General features: G+C 38.5%; 1 protein-coding gene across 1 annotated transcript; it reads left to right on the plus strand.

The window, feature by feature from the left end:
* The first annotated feature begins 1,006 nt into the window (after nt 1-1,006).
* LOC113154735 (complement C1q-like protein 4) lies at nt 1,007-15,768 on the plus strand. Its single transcript, XM_026349088.1, has 2 exons — nt 1,007-1,585; nt 15,589-15,768. The coding sequence occupies exons 1-2, from the start codon at nt 1,037-1,039 to the stop codon at nt 15,766-15,768; spliced, it is 729 nt and encodes a 242-aa protein (XP_026204873.1). The 5' UTR covers nt 1,007-1,036.
* The last annotated feature ends 5,481 nt before the right edge of the window (nt 15,769-21,249 follow it).

Below are 21,249 nucleotides of genomic sequence, written 5' to 3' on the forward strand. Positions count from 1 at the left end.
TTTCATTCTCTAATATGAGTTAAAATATTCATTAATTACAACCTGAAGGGCTTTGTTTGTTAAACATCTTCTTCATTTTTATCTCAAAATTAAATATGACTAATAAGCAGGTCTGTGATTTTATTATATGTGTGTTGTGTTTGTTTTCTTTCTAGACTGCAAGACGTTCAGTGCTTTGCTGTGATGCTCTGCTAAAATGCTTTCTGCTTCATCCAAGCTGCCTTTAAAACAAAAGTTTCCACATTCAATGCAATTTGGCCTGCCTCTTCTTCAGAATTTGCTTTTTTATGACCTGTAACAAATCCTTGCTCAGAAAGGAGGAGCAGACGGCTGAGATAAATCTAATCCAGGCTCCTAAACAATATATATAGGGAGAGGCGTGTGCCCATCAACAAAAATACAAGCAAGGAGGAAAGAAGAAAAGAGCAAAGAGATTTAGCAGTTCCCTCATTTTCCTCTTCTCGTTCCCGGACAGACAAATAAAGCGCCCCTTCTCCGTATGTGGTGGATGAGATGAACTCCAGTGGGAATACTGTAGACCCCACCTGACAGCTCTCTGCCTGAACAACTGAAAGCTTTTCACTGGAGCTTCTACAACCACAGAGCTGGAAAAAAAAATCAGTTTCCTAAAATCCAACATCTCAACGTTTAAAATATTTATGATATTTTTGCCCTGCAAAGTGGTGTGTTATCCTTAGATAGGTGTAAAGACCTCAGACACGGTGAACCACGGGAAACTGAAAAATAAACAGATACAAAACAAATGTACTGGACATCAAAAAATGGAAAAATCTAATTTTTGCTCTGACTTCTGATTTTTTTCCCACTCCTAGAATAGCTCCCATTTTGTTCCCTTTACCTTGGACAATCCCACATTTTCCTCCTCCACCTCCTCCATCCAGTAGTTACTTTCCACCCAGACTTCAGCCTGGCCGGAACAACCATTCCAGCTAAGGGGGAGGAGGACTTCCTCACGCTGGCCGCCTCCCGGCTCAGCCGCAAGAAACGTGTCATCGGGGCTGGAGTTGGCGTGGCCATGGTCCTGGTCCTACTGGTGGCCATTCCCTTATTGGTCCACACCACCAAAGGGGGAGGGTCTGGAGGAGGGGGAACACATTACGAGATGCTCGGGAGCTGCAAGATGGTGTGTGACACTTTCACCCCCCCACAGGGAGAGCTGACAGCCGTCTCCCCTCAGCCCCCAGACTTTCCAAACCGCAAGGGCAAACAGGGGTTCAGAGGGAGCCCTGGACTTCCTGGTCCTCCAGGCCCCAAAGGACCCCCTGGACCCCCTGGAGAGCCCGGTAAGCCTGGACCACCTGGTCCACCAGGACCTGGACCTGGTGGCTACGGCTCATCCTTCTACAGTCCCAAAATCGCCTTCTATGCTGGCCTCCGGAAACAACACGAAGGAAGTGAAATACTGAAGTTTGATGACGTAGTGACCAACGTAGGGAACTACTACGAGCCAAGCACTGGCAAGTTCACCTGCCCTCTGCCTGGCATCTACTACTTCACCTACCACGTCCTGATGAGAGGCGGTGACGGGACGAGCATGTGGGCTGACCTGAAGAAGAATGGACAGGTGAGTGTGGAGTTACGTCAGTGTGTGAAGTGTCTCTCTGACCTTCTCTGAGTGTGTAACCAACAAAATGTATCTGTGAAAATGCGCAGAGTTCAGTGACCCAGTATCGGTGGTCAAACAATTTTATATTGCAGCGTGGTACACCATGCATCTTACAGGATAACAAGATGTAACCTAAATTAAATACAATACACAGACTGTAACTTTTACAGTGATGATTGCTCAGATTATAATTCCTATTACAGTGTTTTCAGATCTGATATCATTTGTCTGCTTTTGCCAAAATTACAAATCACTACAAAAAATGAAAACTACTTTCTCACTACAAAAACTCCATAGTTAGAGTATGTTTAGGAGTTATTATCATATACTAAAATGATTTTGTGTGCGTGACGTGCTGTAGTTACTCACTCTTTATATTGTCCATATAACAAGGATATTCAGGTCAGATGAGAAACCACCCTTAAGGATACATTTACAAAAATGTGCTGACTCTGTACATTTAATTAATATGTTAGATATCAACTAATTTACAACTTGTCATTTACATTAATTGTGAACATGTGATCGTTATGTTAGCAGAAATGTAACCTGTATTTCTGATTGAAGTTTAGTTGTATGGAAATGTCCTGTTGGAATACAAAATGATAGTCATACTACAAACCAGATGGGATGGCATTTCACTGCAAAATGCTGTAGGAGCTGTGCTGGTTAAGTGTAGCCGCCATTTTGACTAAGTCACCAACACTGTCACCAGCAAAGCATCCGCACACCATCACACCTCCTTGTCCATGCTGTACAGTGGGAACGAGTGTGTGTTCAATCCTTTAACTAGTAGCATATGTCAAACTGAAGAAGTTAAATAGATGAGTAGTGAAACCTTTAAACTAAGAAAAGCTGCTAAAAAATAGCTAAAAGAATATGAATAATATTGTGATTTTCCCTTGATTCGAGATGGCTCCTGTAATTCTTTATAACTATAGAGTACAGTCTTTAGATGGTGTTACAGCGCACCAGGATCTACACTTGCTTTTAGCACTGTGTGTGACTGTTTTTCAATTTAGTTGAGAAAGAAATTCTAGGTAACATTATCTGTGATGGAAAATCAAAGGGAAAATCAGCAACGTGTTCTCATAGAGAAGTCACTTTGTTCAAGGAAAAATTGATAGATAAGAACAAACAACAAGGTGATGTTCAGCAAGCAGCAGACAATGACATTATGGAAAAATGAGAGGAGTGGATGACCAGCTCCTGTCTATACAAAAAAGAAAACGAAAATGCACTCATGAGTCTGTTCATCAAGACCGATACGCCAACCTGATTATGTGACATGCAGCTTTCAAAGAATTTCACGCTGCACTTGATTTCAAATTCCAAACTTAAGGAGCTGCATGCATCACTTCCTTGATTGCAACTATAATATAATAAAACAACATATGAATGAGTCTGATACTAGACTAAAGAAATCACTGGTGGAACTAACTCAGACTAACTATGTAAATTTACATTGAAGCCAAAAGTATTATCAAACTAACACAACAAAATACAACTTGGCTTGGTTGGGGAAAGATTTTGCATTTGCAGGACTCCTTCATCCTAGTTACAATAAAGTAGTGGAAGTAAACACTTCTATGTTAACATTTTGTTAGCATTATAACAGTGTCACACGATTTCCTTCTTTACTTTTGTCCACTCAACAAAAAAAGTAATTCCTTGCTGAGCTGCTACGGGCCGACTGTGGTCACTTAAATGTCAGTTAAGGATGTTTTTTTTTTATTTCTTGCCGAAAGAACTGATGCTGACAGTTGTCAGTAAAATGTGTCTACAAGCAACAAATATCTGTAGCAACAAGGCCTGAAACAAGCAAGTGTAAGTGATTACGTTGATAACGTAAATACGATAATTTCAGTGGGATGCGTTTGCGTTTGGGGATGAATGCTCAATTAAACATAAACTGATTTCTGATTATACTGTAAATAGCATAAGCCATATAAGCATCAGTGCTTGGTGCCTTCAGGGACAGGACAGAGTGGAGGTCATCTGCATTTCAGAAAGAGTTAAAGGACAAAAAGCTGCACCTTAAATATGAAGGTGAAAGTCCAACTTTCCCTCATTCATACATTTCATGTTTAAAATAGGGTTAGACAGAAGTTAACTAAAGGATTAATCAACAAATTCAAAAATACAAAACAATAAATAGATTTAATTGGAAAACTTTAATCAAAACATTATTTAAAAAAATAATAGATTAATCACTACACCTAAATGACATAAGGTCAACAAAAATCATTAAACAAACACAAAGGTAATATATCTCACAACGCTGTTAAATTGGAGTGCATTTGAATGCACCGGTGTTGCTGTTATGTTGTTCAAAAATATCACTCCTAACACCAGATGATTAAGAACATAATGATTAGATTTCTGATTAGAGAAGTAAAGTAAAATGGCTCTCAGGTCATGTATGTAGAACAACCTTCTTAATAACAGTTTAATCAGAAAATATGAAACACATAAGAACTGCTTTATATGGAAAAACTAAACTGTAATTAATTGTGCAACTTGCAAACAAAGGGAGAGAGAAGAAGAGAGAGTGACAGCCAAGCGATCAAGAGGATAACAATTCCCCATGTCTCAAAGCCAGAATTCAACAGCTGGCTACTGTCCTCTGAGGAACTCTGACTTAACACTAATAAATAAACAAGCACAAAAGCCTGGAAAAAGCCTTGAACGCTTCCATCTGGAGATCCGTGACAAGCTTGAAGTACTAAGCCCTCAGTCTGTGGAGGAGCTCGGATTCTGTGCTGCAGAACAGAAAACTGACGGCCTGGGGATTACCAGAGATGAAAAAAAAAAAAACATGCTTTGCATTGTTACAAACCAAGTCAAACTAGGCTGAGTGTTTGATTTCTCTACACATAATTTACACGGTGCATGAACTGACAACAATATGTTAGTGAGCCAAGCATCACCCTGCTGGGCTGCTGCTATTGTGAATCTTTAAAGACTGTAAATACAGTACATTGAGGAACAGCTGGACAGTTTGCATTTTTTTTTTTCAGAATATCTCCTTTAACAGGATTTTTCCAATTTCAATTTTACCTCAATATGAGCATCTACAAATTCACTGCTGTCCTAAACCTACTGTTGACCTGTACAGGGCTGTAGAGGACATTTCCCTACTGAACCAACAGAGATATAAAGCTCAGGGTTCTGCTATTAAGGTAAAAAAAACTTAATACAAGTATAAGGATAGGAATGAAAAACAGAATTCAAAATGAAGGCATAGACTAGCACGGTTTTATCACATTTAATTAACATTTGTGAATTGAAAATGCAGCTAACAGCAACTACCTGTTTGACATGTGGACAGACAATTAGCACAAAATCCATTATCCTAGTGTCATTTTTTTATCATCAACAAAAACTGGATCTGACTGAGTGAGTGTTTTGTACAGCTGACATTAGTATCTTCAGACAAGTCTCTCTGCAAGACATTGCTTAAATAACCTACAATCTGGATTAGATTCACATTGAGTGACCATATACATACATGGCCTTTGTGTTATATATAATATTAATTTAAATTAAGTAATATTACGAATGTTACTGATGTCAAAATTGGGCCATATATTGGGTCTGGATGTGAGAAAACAGGTTGGTTTTGGTACTGACCCATGCAGGACTCTGATACAGCTAACCGTGTTGACTTTCCTACTATTCATTGCAATGCAACAACTATACCCATATAACATCATCATTATATATGCTACCTATACAACACTGAGCCTCTAAAAAAGAATAGATTTGCACATGATGCCACTGAGTTGCTAGACTACGGACAGCAGCCAAAGGTCTGGAAATGATTTTTCATAACAGCAGGGGTGAAACTGAGAAGCACTGAAACCTCCTCACACAGTTAACTAATGTAAGCATTCAACTAACTCAAATAACTGCAGTGAAAGCAGTTTTCAGCTCGGCCTCCCTCTCTCCTGGCATTTTACTGAAACTACACTACACTGAGCTCATAACGTACGAGGATTATTGCCGGACATTTTTGCTGTGTAGTTTAATTTAAGTTTTAAATGAATTATTTATCAGGAAAAACTGGTAATTACCAGCTAATAGAACCCTACACTACACTGGACTCTATGACAAGGGACAGTACACTGTACTCCTATATCTATAGGTATCTACTGCCTACATATCAGGCAGATCTTTTAATTCAATCAAATTGTCACTCCTCTTAATAACACAGTATATATATCATGATCTTCTGTCTTTATCTACTTAATTTTGGTTAAACAATCACAGTTTTCTCCATCTCGTACGTTCTGCTCCTTCTTCGCCTCCTGCCCTCCATCTGAGTTTCATGTGTCACATGTTTTCAGTCACATTTTTGTCATTTATTTTATTAGTTTTAGTCGAGACCTAGTCATGTTTTAGTCAGTATTTAGTCATAGGTTAGTGGATTAAATGAATAAAAAAATAAAAATTCATATTGAATGTGCAGGTACAGGAATGATTAAAAATGGACTAAATGCAGACTGATAGCAGCTGAAATAAAGATGAGGATGAAACAATAAAAATAACGCTAGCACTGTTGTTTCTTAATTAGTTCAATATCATCACGTCTAATTATCATTCCATAACAGAGAACACAGCTGACTGACAGCGACTGGATATGTGGACAGATGATTATAATTGGTTATCTTTCTGCCACTTTGCAACTGGAGCTGACTGCACAAGTGTTTTTGCACAACTGACTTGGACAGTTTCATCAGTCAAGTCATTCTGCAAATCTGACAACAGTAGAGTATGAGCTGCTACAGTCTGGGTGAGTTTTACAGTGAGTGATTACTCCAGTCAGCCAAAAGGAGTAGCAGAAATCAGCATGGGAACATTTTAATGCGGACACTGGTCCATGCCAACATCAAAAGTGGCAGGTGGTGTTAATATTGTGGCTGTTGCTGTATGTGTTTGACTTAAGTTAGCACAGGCTATGAGTCGTGTAAGGCACCAAGACTTGTGGGTGCAGATTTGTAAACCTGGACTTGTGAAGGATGAGAGGCTTTACTTGTTCAAATGGATCCCCCATTTGTTTGTTAGTTGGTTGAATGTCTTAATCAAACATGTCCACCAATTTATTTTGCATATGTCAAAAAAGCTGTAGGCCAAGAAAGCTACCTGCTAATCTTTGGTGCAGGTCAATGCAATGAGCATTTCTTAGCATTGAGAGATTACAAGGACTTTTTTTTAATTTGTGAACTTTGTCTGTTGCAGTGGTGCATTTGCACATCAGCATCCAGATTATGATTACAAATTAACGGCAAGAACAAATGATTCATAGCCTCAGATGACATCTACTAATTGCTTATTGTGCACTGCTGTAATACAAAGAATAGCAACAAATCTTCGGATTTGACCAAGTGGAAAGAGAGACTCTGACATTTTGGCGTGAATAATGAGTGAAATTATTAATTGACTATACTGTGGAAACAGGTCATAGAAAGCGCACCTGTCCAACAAAATTACCAGCAAAAATCAACACTGAAGTACAGATACTGAAGAGGAATATGTCATAATTCACATGCAAACAAGGAAAATATTTATAATGTCCTGCAGTAGCTCAATTTTATCATCTGCTGCTCTGAAGATGAGCGTTAGTTTCTCACAGTCTCACTTTGGGTCAAATTTAGTTCAAATCTGTTAAATGATTTTTTTTACACACAGCATTATGTAGTAGGTCTTTAATGTGACTGATCTAGTCCATAAACATTGTTATTCCCCAGTTGATGGGATATGCATAAATGCCAGATATAATTGGGGAACTTGGTTTGTTGTGTTCCTTCACAGACATTGTCATTCCGCTCTTCTCCTGCTGTTAAATCTTTCATAGCCTTTAGATGAGATCTTGTCCCCTCCACCTGTGCCCCTCCTTTGCTCTCTTACACACACACACATTATACCTTTATGGTGCACACTGGATATTGACTGCTTTCCCATTAATTATCTTTTCCACCAACTAAATAATTTAATCCAATTCAGTGCTGATCTTGCCCTCACAGTTTCAGTGCACCCACTGTTTTTTTTTTTCTGTGAAAGGAATAGGTGCTCCTACAGCTGAGTGAACCAGCTAGGTCACTGACAAAAACCTTGAGAATAATACTGAAAACGTTGGTCGATTGATAGACTGTAAAGACATTCAACAGCACATCTTTTTTTCATTTCTTTAACAATCTGACATACCTGTTAAAACAGTTAACTACTAATTAACTTAAGCAATCACTCATTAAAAATTATTCCTTGAAAAATAACTTATTCTTTACTCCTAATACTTAAACCAGCTCATTTTCTCCAAATCATTTGTAGCAGCTTGTCAGATATTCTGTGTTTGATAAATGCAAAAACAGAAAATCACTGTGGTTGCAGCCAGTTGACTGTATGTGTCTGTTTTTATTGCCCATCAACCAACAATGTAGCTTAACTTGCCTAATTTTCCTTAGTGACTGTATTCATCTCCACACCAAAAATTTAATTTCTACAGAAATCCAAATGTAAAGATTTCACTTTTCACGTTTAAGGTTTAGGTTTTGTGTTAGACTTGACAAAGTAAGCAAAAAGGCTGCTGGCTACTAGTGTCACAAAATAACCCTCCCTTCACATACGCCAATTTTTAGTATTTGATTGTTCACGTGCTTGTGCATTTAGCCCTGCATTTGTACATTTAGAAGTTGATTTTATTGTAGTTTGGGTCACTTATCAATAATAAACATAGTCAATTTTAGCACTCTGAGTCGAAACTATCATAGTTCTGTCAAATCTAGACACACAAAGACCTGAAACACCTCTTAGATTCAGTGTGACTTACATTCTGAAAGGATTTCAATGTCTCAGATGTACATTACAAACCATTATCCATAAGTGCCCTTCGAAAGTATAGAACGAAGATAATCATTGCAACTCTATCTGGGTAAAGTTTTTATTTTATTTTATTATTTTATTTCTATTTTTTCAACAGGTTTATGTTGAATCTCACAGAAGAACTCATTGACATGACTGACAATCATTTGGTGACGGAGGGTGGGACATGGAGTATTTGACTGGATCACAACTAGAGCAGTTGTTGTTTTATGCTTGCTCTGTGTGTGTGTGTGTGTGTGTGTGTGTTTGTGTGTATACGAGCACTGTCAGACTGATATGCACGGCGCTGATCAATGTCTTGTCAAAGAGAGCTGAGAATAAGACACATCCTGGGGAGAGATCGCTGCAGAATCAGGCAGGACACAGACAAGGGGGATGACAGAGAGAGAGAGAGAGATGCACAAGACCATGAATGGAGTCCTCATTCCTCAGTGAAGGGAGGCGCTGAGGATAAAAGATAAAGCTAAAGGAGATAATCAGAGATATGCTTAAATAACATATGCATATGAAACAAATGAGACGTCTTGTGTTGCCAGCTGAACGTCCCAGCTGTTGAAACTGTGCAGCTGATGTCCAATTTTACACCATGTTTGCAGACATGAATATCCCAATGAAAGAAATTCTCTTCAATCCTCATGTCCCATAATTCATCAAAAGATTGGTGTTGAGGTAGATGACCTTTTCAATGGATATATAATTCACCACCAATATGTACTTTGCCCTTTACAGTGATGAGCACTGAGTGGGAGTATGAATATTTATAGCTGGTCCAGTATGGCAGTATGGGCGAATATGGTTTGGTCAGTTGGTTGGACAGTGTTGGTCTCACACACACACACACACACACACACACACACACACACACACACACACACACACACACACACACACACACAGTGACATCCATGTGGTAGTAGCATCTTATCTATTGACACCTGGTAACCTCATTTTGTGGCAGTGGCATTAGGTTAAATCTAACTTACTGGAGGATGAGACTGGTAGACAAACTGGTGCCTTATTAAAGCCCAAGAAAATGTTCCAAGATGTGGCTCTGCCTTCACAATGTAAGGTGTAAAAGTTAGAAGGAATTTAATTAAGAGTAGAGAGTTAAACTTTTGATTAAAAGTGTCATGTTAGAATAACAGAAGTGCATCTTCTAATAGAGGCATATGTTGTTTAATATGTATTATTAAAAGATTTCAGTTATAAATAAGGGTAAACATCCTTTATGTTGTCTCTCAAGTGACAAACAGCAAAGTGCAACCTTATTATTATCATTATTATGATTAAACCTTTACTAAACCAGTGTTTTTTTCTACTTCTATCTGAACAACTAATAAACTAGGACCTAATTAGATCATTAAATATATCATTTGGAAGCTGTGGCGATGACAAGCTTGGACTCAATTAGAAGAAAGAAACAGCTTGTCTCGACTAGGTGGGTGTGATGTAGCTACCGTGAGAGGTGGAAGCTGCTAATTACAGTAAGTCAGACAAGGTGTCAATATGGGCTTCATGTGGCACTTCATTAAACCTTAAATGCATTTTATTTTGGCACTTTTGGAGCCCCCATACACATCCCCCCCACCCCAATAGTTATATGTTGGTAGAATAAATGATGAGCAACATTCATTTTCTATATATTGCATTATTTTAGTGTCAGGCAGAACTGTAATGGGGAGCTGGTAAAGAATCCAAATCTGTTCTGCAGGACAACATTTATTGAAGAGCAAACAAATCTCCTCATATATGCAGCTTGTCCTTGTTTTTTTTTTCCACAGAGAACACACACATTATGTGCATACACACAGCCATTATTTGACTGTATATTTCGGTTATAATGGCCGAGGCCATTATATTCTGCAGACTACAACAACGCAGCTGGTTGTTACTGTGTTTTGTTGTGTCTTTGTTGTGCTTTCGTTTTGCCTCCCCATTATATAATTATATAATTATTTCTCTACATCAAGGAAGCAGGACTTTGTCTCTTTTAGAAACAGCAGTGTTTCACAGTGTTAAACTGTGACATTTATAGAACTAAAGTGAACAATGACAAAAGGTACACTGGATAATTAACATTTTTAAGAACTGAAGTGTTCAGATTAACTTCTGACCTGTGACACAGGCTTTATGTAATGATTAGGTGTTAAGCAATTAGTCACTTAAAATTATTGCTGTTTGTGTCACACACAGTAGGTGTAATTGCACCCACCTTTGTAAAACACACATGGATTTCTTATGAGACCGACAGCGATTTGTCATAAAGGAGCAGTGTAACTTACTCTGCAGCTAGACTGTCCAGAACCCATTTATATCCAATTAAGGCATCGCTTCTACCCTCAAAGGTTTCCGTCTAGAGCCAATTAGAGCCTTTTTTAATCAACATCTTGACACCTTGGGTCTTGAGAGTCATGGCAAAATATTAGCATTTAGTATGCCAATTAGTGTGTGAGTCTGCAGTGCAGGAGGAGGGTTACACGTTGACCTGCATAACAGAAACAGGATACCTCAGCTCGGTACACATGGGTGGAGGCAAAGAGCAGCTTGTACAAAAAGGGCCATTTCAATTGCCCTTCCTCTCTGTCCCAGTTCACCTTTAGAGGTCCCCCAGGCAAGTTTAAGAGACCCCTGTCTCAATCTCCTCGCTCTGCTCTGAGAGGTCTGTACATCACAGTGAATGAATCCTGTCAGTTTTATTACCAGAGGATCAAGGCACCACTGTGAAACAAAACAAAACTGAAACAAATACCACACTACATGGGCAGCCCACCTCCCCAACCTCATTTATACCCCTCCCTCCTCTGAAATAGGCATGCTTGATCAGTTTGTTATCCAACAGGCTCCCTCCCCATCACTCAAATCCCTCTCAACGTTAACTTCCTTCACTCGAATCCTGTGCCTGGACTGTTAAAGTGCATGCAGCTGCTCGCCTGTCTAGGTGTCCTTATCCAAATTTCTGCATTCAAACCCTCTTCTTTCACTGCATATCCTTCTTTTCTCCTTACAACCATGGCCTCGTTCTGTCAGTTTCCTCTGAGACAGAGCTCAGACATAAACATTATGAGCACTCAGTGTGATATTGTGCCAATATATATATAACAGTGATAATGTTCTTTTGACTAAATAACTTTGAAATACAGTATGTCACACAAATCAGCGAGGCACAGTTGAAAATGTTAATGTCATTGAGCAATAGTCAGTGAACCATCTTTGAGCTGTCTGTTTCCTCACTCTGCCTGTCTCTCTCTCTCTCTCCCACCTATGTTTGTCTCTCTACATTTAATGTTGTCGCCCTAATGAGAAGTGGAGGCAGTGTAATCTTCCCTATTGTCCCGGGGGTCTCCCTTCTCCCCAACAGCAGCAGATCAAGTCAGAACAGCGTTGGACAAACAGACAGAAATTCACTCCCTTGTCGCTATCAATCTCCGCCACTGTTGACAATAATCCTGATTTGCCTTTCCCTCTTGTTTTCACTCCCAAAGCCCCAGCGCCTCCTGCCCACTTTAAGAAAACAAGGTTTCACTGTGATTGTTACTGACAGCTGAACCTGCAGATTCATCTGTGCATTCAGTGTCAAAACGCTCTGCAGTGTTAACAGCGCAGCTTGTCCAAGACTTCTCTATAGTGGTGACTTAAATACCGTATAATAATAATAATATTAGCTTTCAATAATATATTTCAGTGAATATTCCAAGAAGCAAAATTACTTCTTCTGCACAGAAATGGCCCCTGTGAATGATATTATATGTGGTATAATTATAAACTGGCAATAGTGAGGCATCAGGGCTTCCAGATTGAGATAATTCTTCTTAATCTTAATCTGAAACGTTGCACGTATCCACAGCTGGTAAATAAAGTTGCTGAAGATGACATAGTGCTGTATATATATATATATATATATATATATATATATATATATATATATATATAATCAGTATAATTAAATCTTTAATTTGTACTTAATATTTCAAGTAGTTATAACAGTTAAGCACAGTAGTTAACTTTGTTTACTAAATGCTGAATGCTCATGCTGAAGTAATATGTTTTTTACATATATAATTTATGCTTGATGTCACAAAATGGTAATAATAGTTTAACCCTTTGATTTATTCACTAAAAATATGTGCATACAATGTATAAAATATCATACAACATGTTCAGTAGGTTACTATATAGGAGGAGAATGCAACAATGAATTAATCATAAACACAACACATTAAATGTCAGCATCTCCACTGTCTGAGTCCAGACTAAATAATCTTAGTATGCATCTCAGGAGGAAGTCAACCATAAAAAGCCATAAATAACATTGTGTCCTTTGGGCTGGTAAATATAATTAGCTGATGTTCACTTTTAAAAGGCAATTTCAATTAGATGGTGTGAATATCACTGCTGCAACTTCTAAACACAGGCAGAACCCGGCTTGTAATATCGTAATATTAAAATAAGCTATTTAATATATCTATTTACTTAGAGATGAAAGAGTTTTAAGCAAGCAGGTTAGTGCAGCCTGTCAGCTTCTAACTCAGATGAAAATACTGTCAGGTGAATCCCTCCGTTCAACCATGTAGACAGATGTTGGATGTACAATATGTCAGAATCTTTTTGCTGTTATATTTTTCCCAAAACCTATTAGGTCTCCTAGGGGATCTGTTCAGTCCCTTAAGAGCAAAGCAGTCAGTGTAAAGTAACAGAACGTCTCACATGCTGCTTGGTTTTTCACTTGAGATTCATAAAAACAAAGAGGAAAGAGAGGCGCTTTTATCCAGATGTAGAGAGAGAGAGGGCTGAGTCTGTGTGTAGGAGCTTTTCCTGACCTCCTGCTAGTATTTCATGGGCCCATTTGACCACTTTGGCCTATTCTGTGCCCCCATTTATTGTGATTGTATGGAGTTATTGAGGAGTTGGACCTATTAGGTGGGGAGCTGCCATGGCTGTTCAACTACCAATTACTGTAGCCTGCCGCCATGTATAGCCTGTCCTGACGCATCTGGAGGTAGAGGAGGGTATGGGATGTTGCAAGGAGGGGAGGTGAGGAAAGCATGGGGGGGTTGGCTGGTGGGGATGGTCCTCAGGAGACCTGCCACAGCAGCGCGCCGTTAATCAATCTGATTTAGACCGGACAGGGACACACTTAGTCGCTGCTCCCGCCAACACTGCCATGGTGGGGGAGAGAAAATGTGTGCGTGACCTGCATCTCACTCGCGTGTAAGGACACAAAAAGATGGATAGATGGGACCAGAATGAAGAGATAGAGATGGGGTGGCGAATGGGAGAGGAATGATGGAAGAGGCGTGAGGTATGGAGGCAGAGACAACAATTAATGGAGTGATGTGAGCTGAATTAAAACAAAGGAAATATATTGATTCATTTCTGTCTTAAGGAGGGGAATGAAAATGTTCACCTTCGCTACATGGAGGAAATACAGAGATTAATACTGAGTTAAATTGATGAAATGTGAAAAAAGTGCTTCTTACTGGAAGGAAGATGAGGAGAAATGGGTAGTTTAGTCTTATTTGATCTGTTTTAGTGATCACAAGGGAGTCAGGACAGCTTGATCACTGGTGGAGATGACGGACCATATCCTCAGTCAGACGCACATCTAGAGCAGGAGACAAGGACGGAGTGAGGGTACCATATTTGCATTCATTAATATGTATGCTCTTGTGTACTTTATTTTCCACTATTAAATGGATTGTCTGCTTGAATAGTTGGTTGCTTACTCAATGATAGTGCCATTTATTATAAGTAGATTTGCTTACTGGGTGGGAAAACAACTTGGACGACTTGGAACAACTTGAAATAACAGAAAAACACCTGACAGAAACGAAGTTACCAATTAGCTGTTTCCTCACCTTGGAATGTATTCAACTAAATCCTGGGACACTGGGCTGTTCGTCTAAAGAAGAAGCCACCAATTATATGAGAAAGGAAGGAACATGACATTAAATCTGGTACTTGTGCAGTTGAAGGTGTTTTAATTTCATTCTGGTTCTTATGGAACCTCTTTTATATTGAAGCAGTTGAACGTGTACGAGAGCTTTATCCGCTTTAATTCAGATGTTAGTGGATATGTAAACATCAACACCAGCAATTGTTGGATATACCGACTTAAATTGAATCTCATGTGTCCAGATGTTGACAAAAGGTGAAAATTGGTTCATCACACCATATTAATTTTTTGAATGTGTGAAATTTTAAATGCAAACAATGCATCCTCATGTGTTGGCTGTGAATACCAGCACCAGTTTCAGGAAGCTCATGATCTTACTGGACATTCATGAGGTGGATGGAAATGCTCTGTATTTGCTGAATTTGTAATGGCAATAATTTTAACAGGTCTTTATTCATTGTATGTGCATATGTGTATGGACACAATATGGAGCACACGTCAGTGTAACAACACCCAAAGTTACCTAAAACAATAAAAACCAGAAGCTAAACTTGGCCAGAAACTGTGAGTGCATTGCTTGACAAATAAGGTGATGTCCTCCCTGACACCATCCAAGCAATCCTGATGTGACTCTTCCCTGCAACAGGTGGATCAGGTGTGTGAGCAACAATCCTCTGGAAGAAAAATGATAGAAAGGTTGTGCTCTCAGATGGAAGCTTGAGGCCAAAGATCACTGCACATCTAATCTATCTACCCAGTGGACAGGAAGGCATCTGTACTGATGACATTACAGCAAGATCACAAAATGAAAGAGGAAATCAAATGACATTGGTTACATCCAGATAAAGTGCAAAGACTGGTTTTGTGTGGGAGACTGTGAAGGTGAAAAAGAAGGTTATAATGATCAGCCTATATAAAACAATATAAAACAGTATTAGGATTGTTCTGACTAATCTGTACTTGGGATCGGTTTTGTGTAGTACATATTACATGAAACGTCATTAGTGGGAAGTGTGTATATTTTTGCAAAACTGCTCTTCTTTTTAATGTCAACACAAAATGCAGCATGTCCCTGTGGTTAAGATGTTAAAATGCCAATAATGAGCATGTCTAACACAGTCACAACATCAAATTTTCTTCTTTCCATTATTGCAGCCTATGAACATGTTTCTTGTTTTTATCTCAGGTCAGGGCCAGTGCAATTGCTCAAGATGCAGATCAGAACTATGACTACGCCTCCAACAGTGTCATCCTGCACCTGGACGTGGGGGACGAAGTGTGTGTGCAGCTGGATGGGGGCAAAGTTCATGGGGGAAACACCAACAAATACAGCACATTCTCCGGCTTCCTCATCTACCCAGACTGACAGTATACTCTCATTTATATTCTCTCTGTCTGTAATGCAGCAAATGGTTTCCTCTCTTCTACACCTAACATGCCACGCTTCCATAATGTCATTTGTCATTTCAATGCTGTCCAGTACACAAAACGTGGAATAACATGATCACACTTAACAAATAGAGATTGAAAGAATTGTGTAAAAATGACTATAGTATTGTATATACGGTATTACTAGTTAACATTTACTGATGCACACACACTTGTGTAATCATTACTCTGTGCCATGTACAGTATGTGTAAGAGTGGCTGAAACACATGACTAATATCATACACACATTTGCACATACACACAGGTATGCACACATGAATTGAACGCCTCATATCAGCTGTTAAACTGACACAACATGACAGTTTCAGCCAGCGGTCTAAAATTGACTGAAATGATCCTTGAATGTACTGTGAGACTCATGTCCAATATGGCCATTGACAGCAACTGAGAAAAGTTAGGAGTATATTGTTTGCAGATGAGACTTCAGCCAATACCATGATCGCAATCCAGTGCATTCATTTGTTTGTTTTCATGTGTGTTTTCTCCTCAGTTTGTGCTCAGGCGTACAGTAAAAGCATAGCGTTGTTGTTAAGTCTAACCTGCACAGTCTCTGACTCTGAGAGGATGTCAAGTTGTTGGTAACAGTCCCATGATATCAATACCGGGGTTTAGCTTTGAGATTTTACCTTTTCCTCCCTCAGAGGTTATGACAGAGTCTCATCATGCCATCATGTCCTTCTAATGAGCTGTGGCTTTCTCTACAGCCTCACCTGTTCAGTCACACTCGAACCCGACATACGTAGTTTGTTGTGTGAATATGACTTTAAAAATGTTTATGACATTTTGGGAAACAAGCTTATTTTCTTTGTTTTTAAGAGTCAGAGAAGATTGACACTACTCACATTTATTCAAGTATCCATAACATAAGAGTAGAAGTAGTTTATACAGTCTCCGGGAAGACGTTCAAAGTGTCACATGAAAAGTGCCAATGAAAGGCAGAAGTCATCTCAGCTGTCCAGTGACTGTTGGACTGACAGTTTCGAAAAGTTATATGAGTGAATGGAGTTTCTGAGACTACCTGATACAGAATTTTTACCTAGTTGTTTATTACTTTCCGTGTCACCAATCTCCTTGCATAATTATCTGCAAGCAGACAATTAAGCCCATTTACAAAAATGTCCAGTTATTCCTAAAAGGTTTACTGTGAATGTTTCTTAAATGCAGGTGAATGTTGGTGATGTTTTACTGCCATAACATATGTTTTCTGTGCCTTACGCTTCCATTTCTTTTAGCTTTCTGTGCATGATACATTTTGTCTTTTTGAAACCAAGCTACTGCATAAGAACAAACTGCTGCGTGTGATCCAAACATCTGATGATCCAACATGGGCAGTCCAGGCACATGTTTCTGCTCACTTTAAAAAAAGAAGTGGACGTCAACTGAAGACAATTACTATTAATCTCTGTATATAAGCGGATGCAACTTAGCGGTGTAAAAAAGGGAGAATAAGGTTCAGTCTGTTTGGTGGGGAACAGCTGTGTGAACAAATAACAGAAGCATGTCACGGTTTAATTCAAAATGTGCATCCAGAAAAAATGATAAATTCTATTTTTTTCTTCATAATATATACAGTGACATACAGTATAAAGCTCCTTTGAACACATCTATTGTAGTTTTAGACGAACAGAGCTTCATATTGGCCTAACGACACTTGTTCAAATGTGTGGCAGAGACTTTATTGTCCCAACAAGTGGCACAGACCCAACTTTGAAGCCTGATAGCATGACTGTAACTTGATGAGATTTGGATGTGAACTTTCTGATGATGTGAACAATCTTGTGCTGTGTTAAAAAAAAAAAGAAAAACATCCTGACATCATATATTATACATAGACATTCCCTCTGTGCGGCTTTACATAACCTCTGTGCCACGCTGCGTCATCCTGTGTGTGTGTTTTCTGTTACCTTTGCTCATGAGTGGCGTGGAGTACTTTGCGAGCTGAGTTGTGTGTATTTGTCATGTATGAAATCAACATAGATTTTTCTCTGCCTTCGAAGTTCATGAAACACAATAAAAAAGAAAAGTCAGGATTTTGCTGTCACCGAGTCAGAGTAAAATCAATACTTTCTTTATTCCTTTTATTTTTTACTTCTCTTCTTGTACATTACAGGAAGTGATGATGTCTGATGATGAGTTTTCACTGTTCAGTGTGTTTTTCCACAGTTCCAAGTTATGTCTTAAATCTGTCTTATAAACCAGGTTCAGATATTTATTAAAATACATTTTGAAAAAAAAAGCTGCCTTGAAGTGCACAGTGATGAAGAATACACTCAATGCCTGCTTGATCAGGTTCACCTGTGCAGTCTAACTGTGCTGTGTTAATACCAATCCATCACATGTATGTCTCTGGGATGGCACCATCTTTAACAACAGTAATAAACAAATAAGTGAATTACATTTCATTACATTTTAAACAGTGTCACAAAACTGATTATAGACACAATAAATGGCAACTAAGGTTCACAGCTGTATCCATTATATTGTACAGCTGATGACAGCCAGTGAGTGCAGTGAGAGTAAATACACAAGTGTTCATTACTCTGTTGAGATGCCATCTGATTCCAATTGACACAACCATGTGAGATACCCTGCATGCTATACTGATACGATTCATTTGGCAGACAGTGAAGCTGCACTGTCACCTTTTGTGTTTTTACATTAAAGCAAAAGCTACAAGAAAACAATGAAATTAGAAAAGACAAATGTAAATCGAAACAATCAATAAAACATTATATCCAAAAGGATGTACTGGGTGGTCTGATCTTAAATCATACATTGGTACAATGCTTTGTGAATCTGTATTTTCAGGTAATGCATGTCTCTTGAGCTAAATGATAATGCTGCATGCTAACATACTCTCAGTGACAATGGCCACATGCTGATGTTCTGCAGGTATGATATTTACCGTTATCATCCAACTTCAGGACACAGTATACTTTATTAGTGGATGGACCGATCAAGAGGCCAGCATTGTCATCCAGTGAGCTGCTAGAGTGGCCAATGATTACAAAAGATCTGTTTGTTAATTATTAGCATTAAACATAATTACAGACATTTCTTAGAAGCTCAGCACTTCAAAATCATCGAATACTATATCTTATGTATCTTAGATTTAAGAGAAGTGTGATTCTGTAGGCGCAGTCTCTTAGGTTCAAGTTTATTATCTGTTTTATGAACAAATCTGACTCCATAATTAAGGATCCAGTTGTTTCTAAATTCAGCTTCAGGAGATAGTTAAACACCAATCCTAATTGGACAAATTAAAATGTCTGAGGTGAAGAAGAATTACAGCCACAGCAACCTGTTTGAAGGTAGATTTCCCATTATAACACTTGTTTTTACACCTGCAGCCGACTCTACCCTCAGCAAAGCCACCCTGTGAAAATGAAACATTGGCTGAAGGGAGTTCTCACCTCACCAGAATAAAAAGGAGATGGTACTTTAATTAAATGTGAGAGGTGATACCATTCTGGATGAGGAGGTTCATGCTATGTGCAGACCAGAGGTTTGGGAGATGTTGGACTGGAGTGGGTAGGGTTGTATCTCAGCAGTGTGTCTTCCCCTCTAGTCCCAGTGCTCCCTCCTCGCCGTTTCCAGCATTGAGTTAATTGGACAGGGGGAGAGGGCTGAGGAGGGAAGCGTTCAGCCCTATTAGCAATCCCCCTGTGGAAGGCTGAGCCGAGAGGATCACAGAATCACAAATAGCAGGATTAAAATAATCAATAGGCTTCACTCTCACTCCTTCAGCGCAGACGGGTGCACCACACACACGCACGCACATAGCTCCACAGATATGTACACAAACACACACACACACACTCGTGCGCTGATGAGCAAACACAAACACACAGACTGAGAAAAACTAGTTCTGGGAGCACTACTCTCTTCGGTGTTGTGGACTGTGGACAAATTAGCCTGGGTCATGTAAGATTCACACACACACACGTACACACACACGTACACACACACACATACACACCTATTCTCGTTAATGAAGGTTAATTTGAGCCTCTGACAGAATGAGAACCAGTGAAAAGGTCAGAGACATGAAACCAGTCTGACGTGTCTATATTTTGCTCCGTTATTTTTGTACTTTCATTATCTGCTGCGTTTCCAGCTTACACATATTGTATTTACTCTATTTTAGCTCTGATTATGTTGTCACATGCTGTATGTATTTCTGATTATTATTAGTACATTATAAATAGAATTTATAAAATGTTAAAACAAGTGTTTTCAAAGCAGAAATTCAAATATGACAGCAATACAATATCAGTGTATTTAACAAATCATTGATTTGTCTAACCTTCATAATCTATTCCATTATCAATTTTCCAAGGAAAGATGAAAAATAACACATTTTATCTTGTTCCAGCTTCTCAAAAGGGATTTTGCTAATTTACTTTCTCACATTTCAATGTAAAATTAATATATTTAAATTTAAAACATTTGAAAACATAATCTTGGACTGGACTCTTGCTTAACAACCTGTAGACAATTAATTGAAATATCATAATAGAACTAAATAAATAAATAATATATATAATATATAATATCATTATATTGCAGATCTAACAGCTTCGTCAAAGTGTTTTTTACTTCACACAGTGTGTCATTTGAACGATGTTTTAAGAAAAGTTTCAGGTCTTGAACAAACAAACAAAAACTCAATAATATATTATTAAAAACTATTAAATTATTTTTTGTAATATTATTGTTTTTATTTTATCTAAAGCAACTTACAGGTGATATATAAAAAACTAGCAAAATATCTAAGGCAAGGTGAGTGATGTAGGAAGAGCTGTTTCAGTTTAGTGCTTAGCTTTAGTTTGTCGATTCACTGTTGTAAACATATAATAAAGTTTATAAACTGACAAAATCAACCAGCTACAGCACTAAAATGACATTTACAAGTTAAAGCATAGAGTAAACTATTATAATAATTCAACAGTGATAAACTGTGCTGCACAAGTGTTTTCACCTGACAGACTTAATGTATATTCTGATGATGATACTGTAGTGCTTTTAGCTTTAGCACATTTTTAAAAGCTTTTGAAGAATTATATTTGTAGTGGAATATTTTTACACTCAGGTATTACTACTTTTGCTGCTATAAAGGACTGTTCACCCCTGGAAAGTAGCTATACGACGTGATGAGTACTTCTACTTTTAATAGTTTGAGTACATGTTTTTTTACTTTTACTTTACTTGTAACTAATTCTTTTTCTAATGTGGGATTGTAGTAATCTGAATACTCCAGTGTAATGAAGACTACTCCTAAAACACTCCCTGCACCAGTCCGCCCCCTGCTGTTCGGTGTCAGTCGGTACAGCCCGTGGTGCCCGCCGGTGTAATACCTCGCTGCGGCCGCTGGGGGGCAGGCGACGTCGACTAGTT

The sequence above is a fragment of the Anabas testudineus genome, chromosome 5, assembly GCF_900324465.2.
Source record: "Anabas testudineus chromosome 5, fAnaTes1.2, whole genome shotgun sequence".
Taxonomy (NCBI): Eukaryota; Metazoa; Chordata; class Actinopteri; order Anabantiformes; family Anabantidae; genus Anabas; species Anabas testudineus.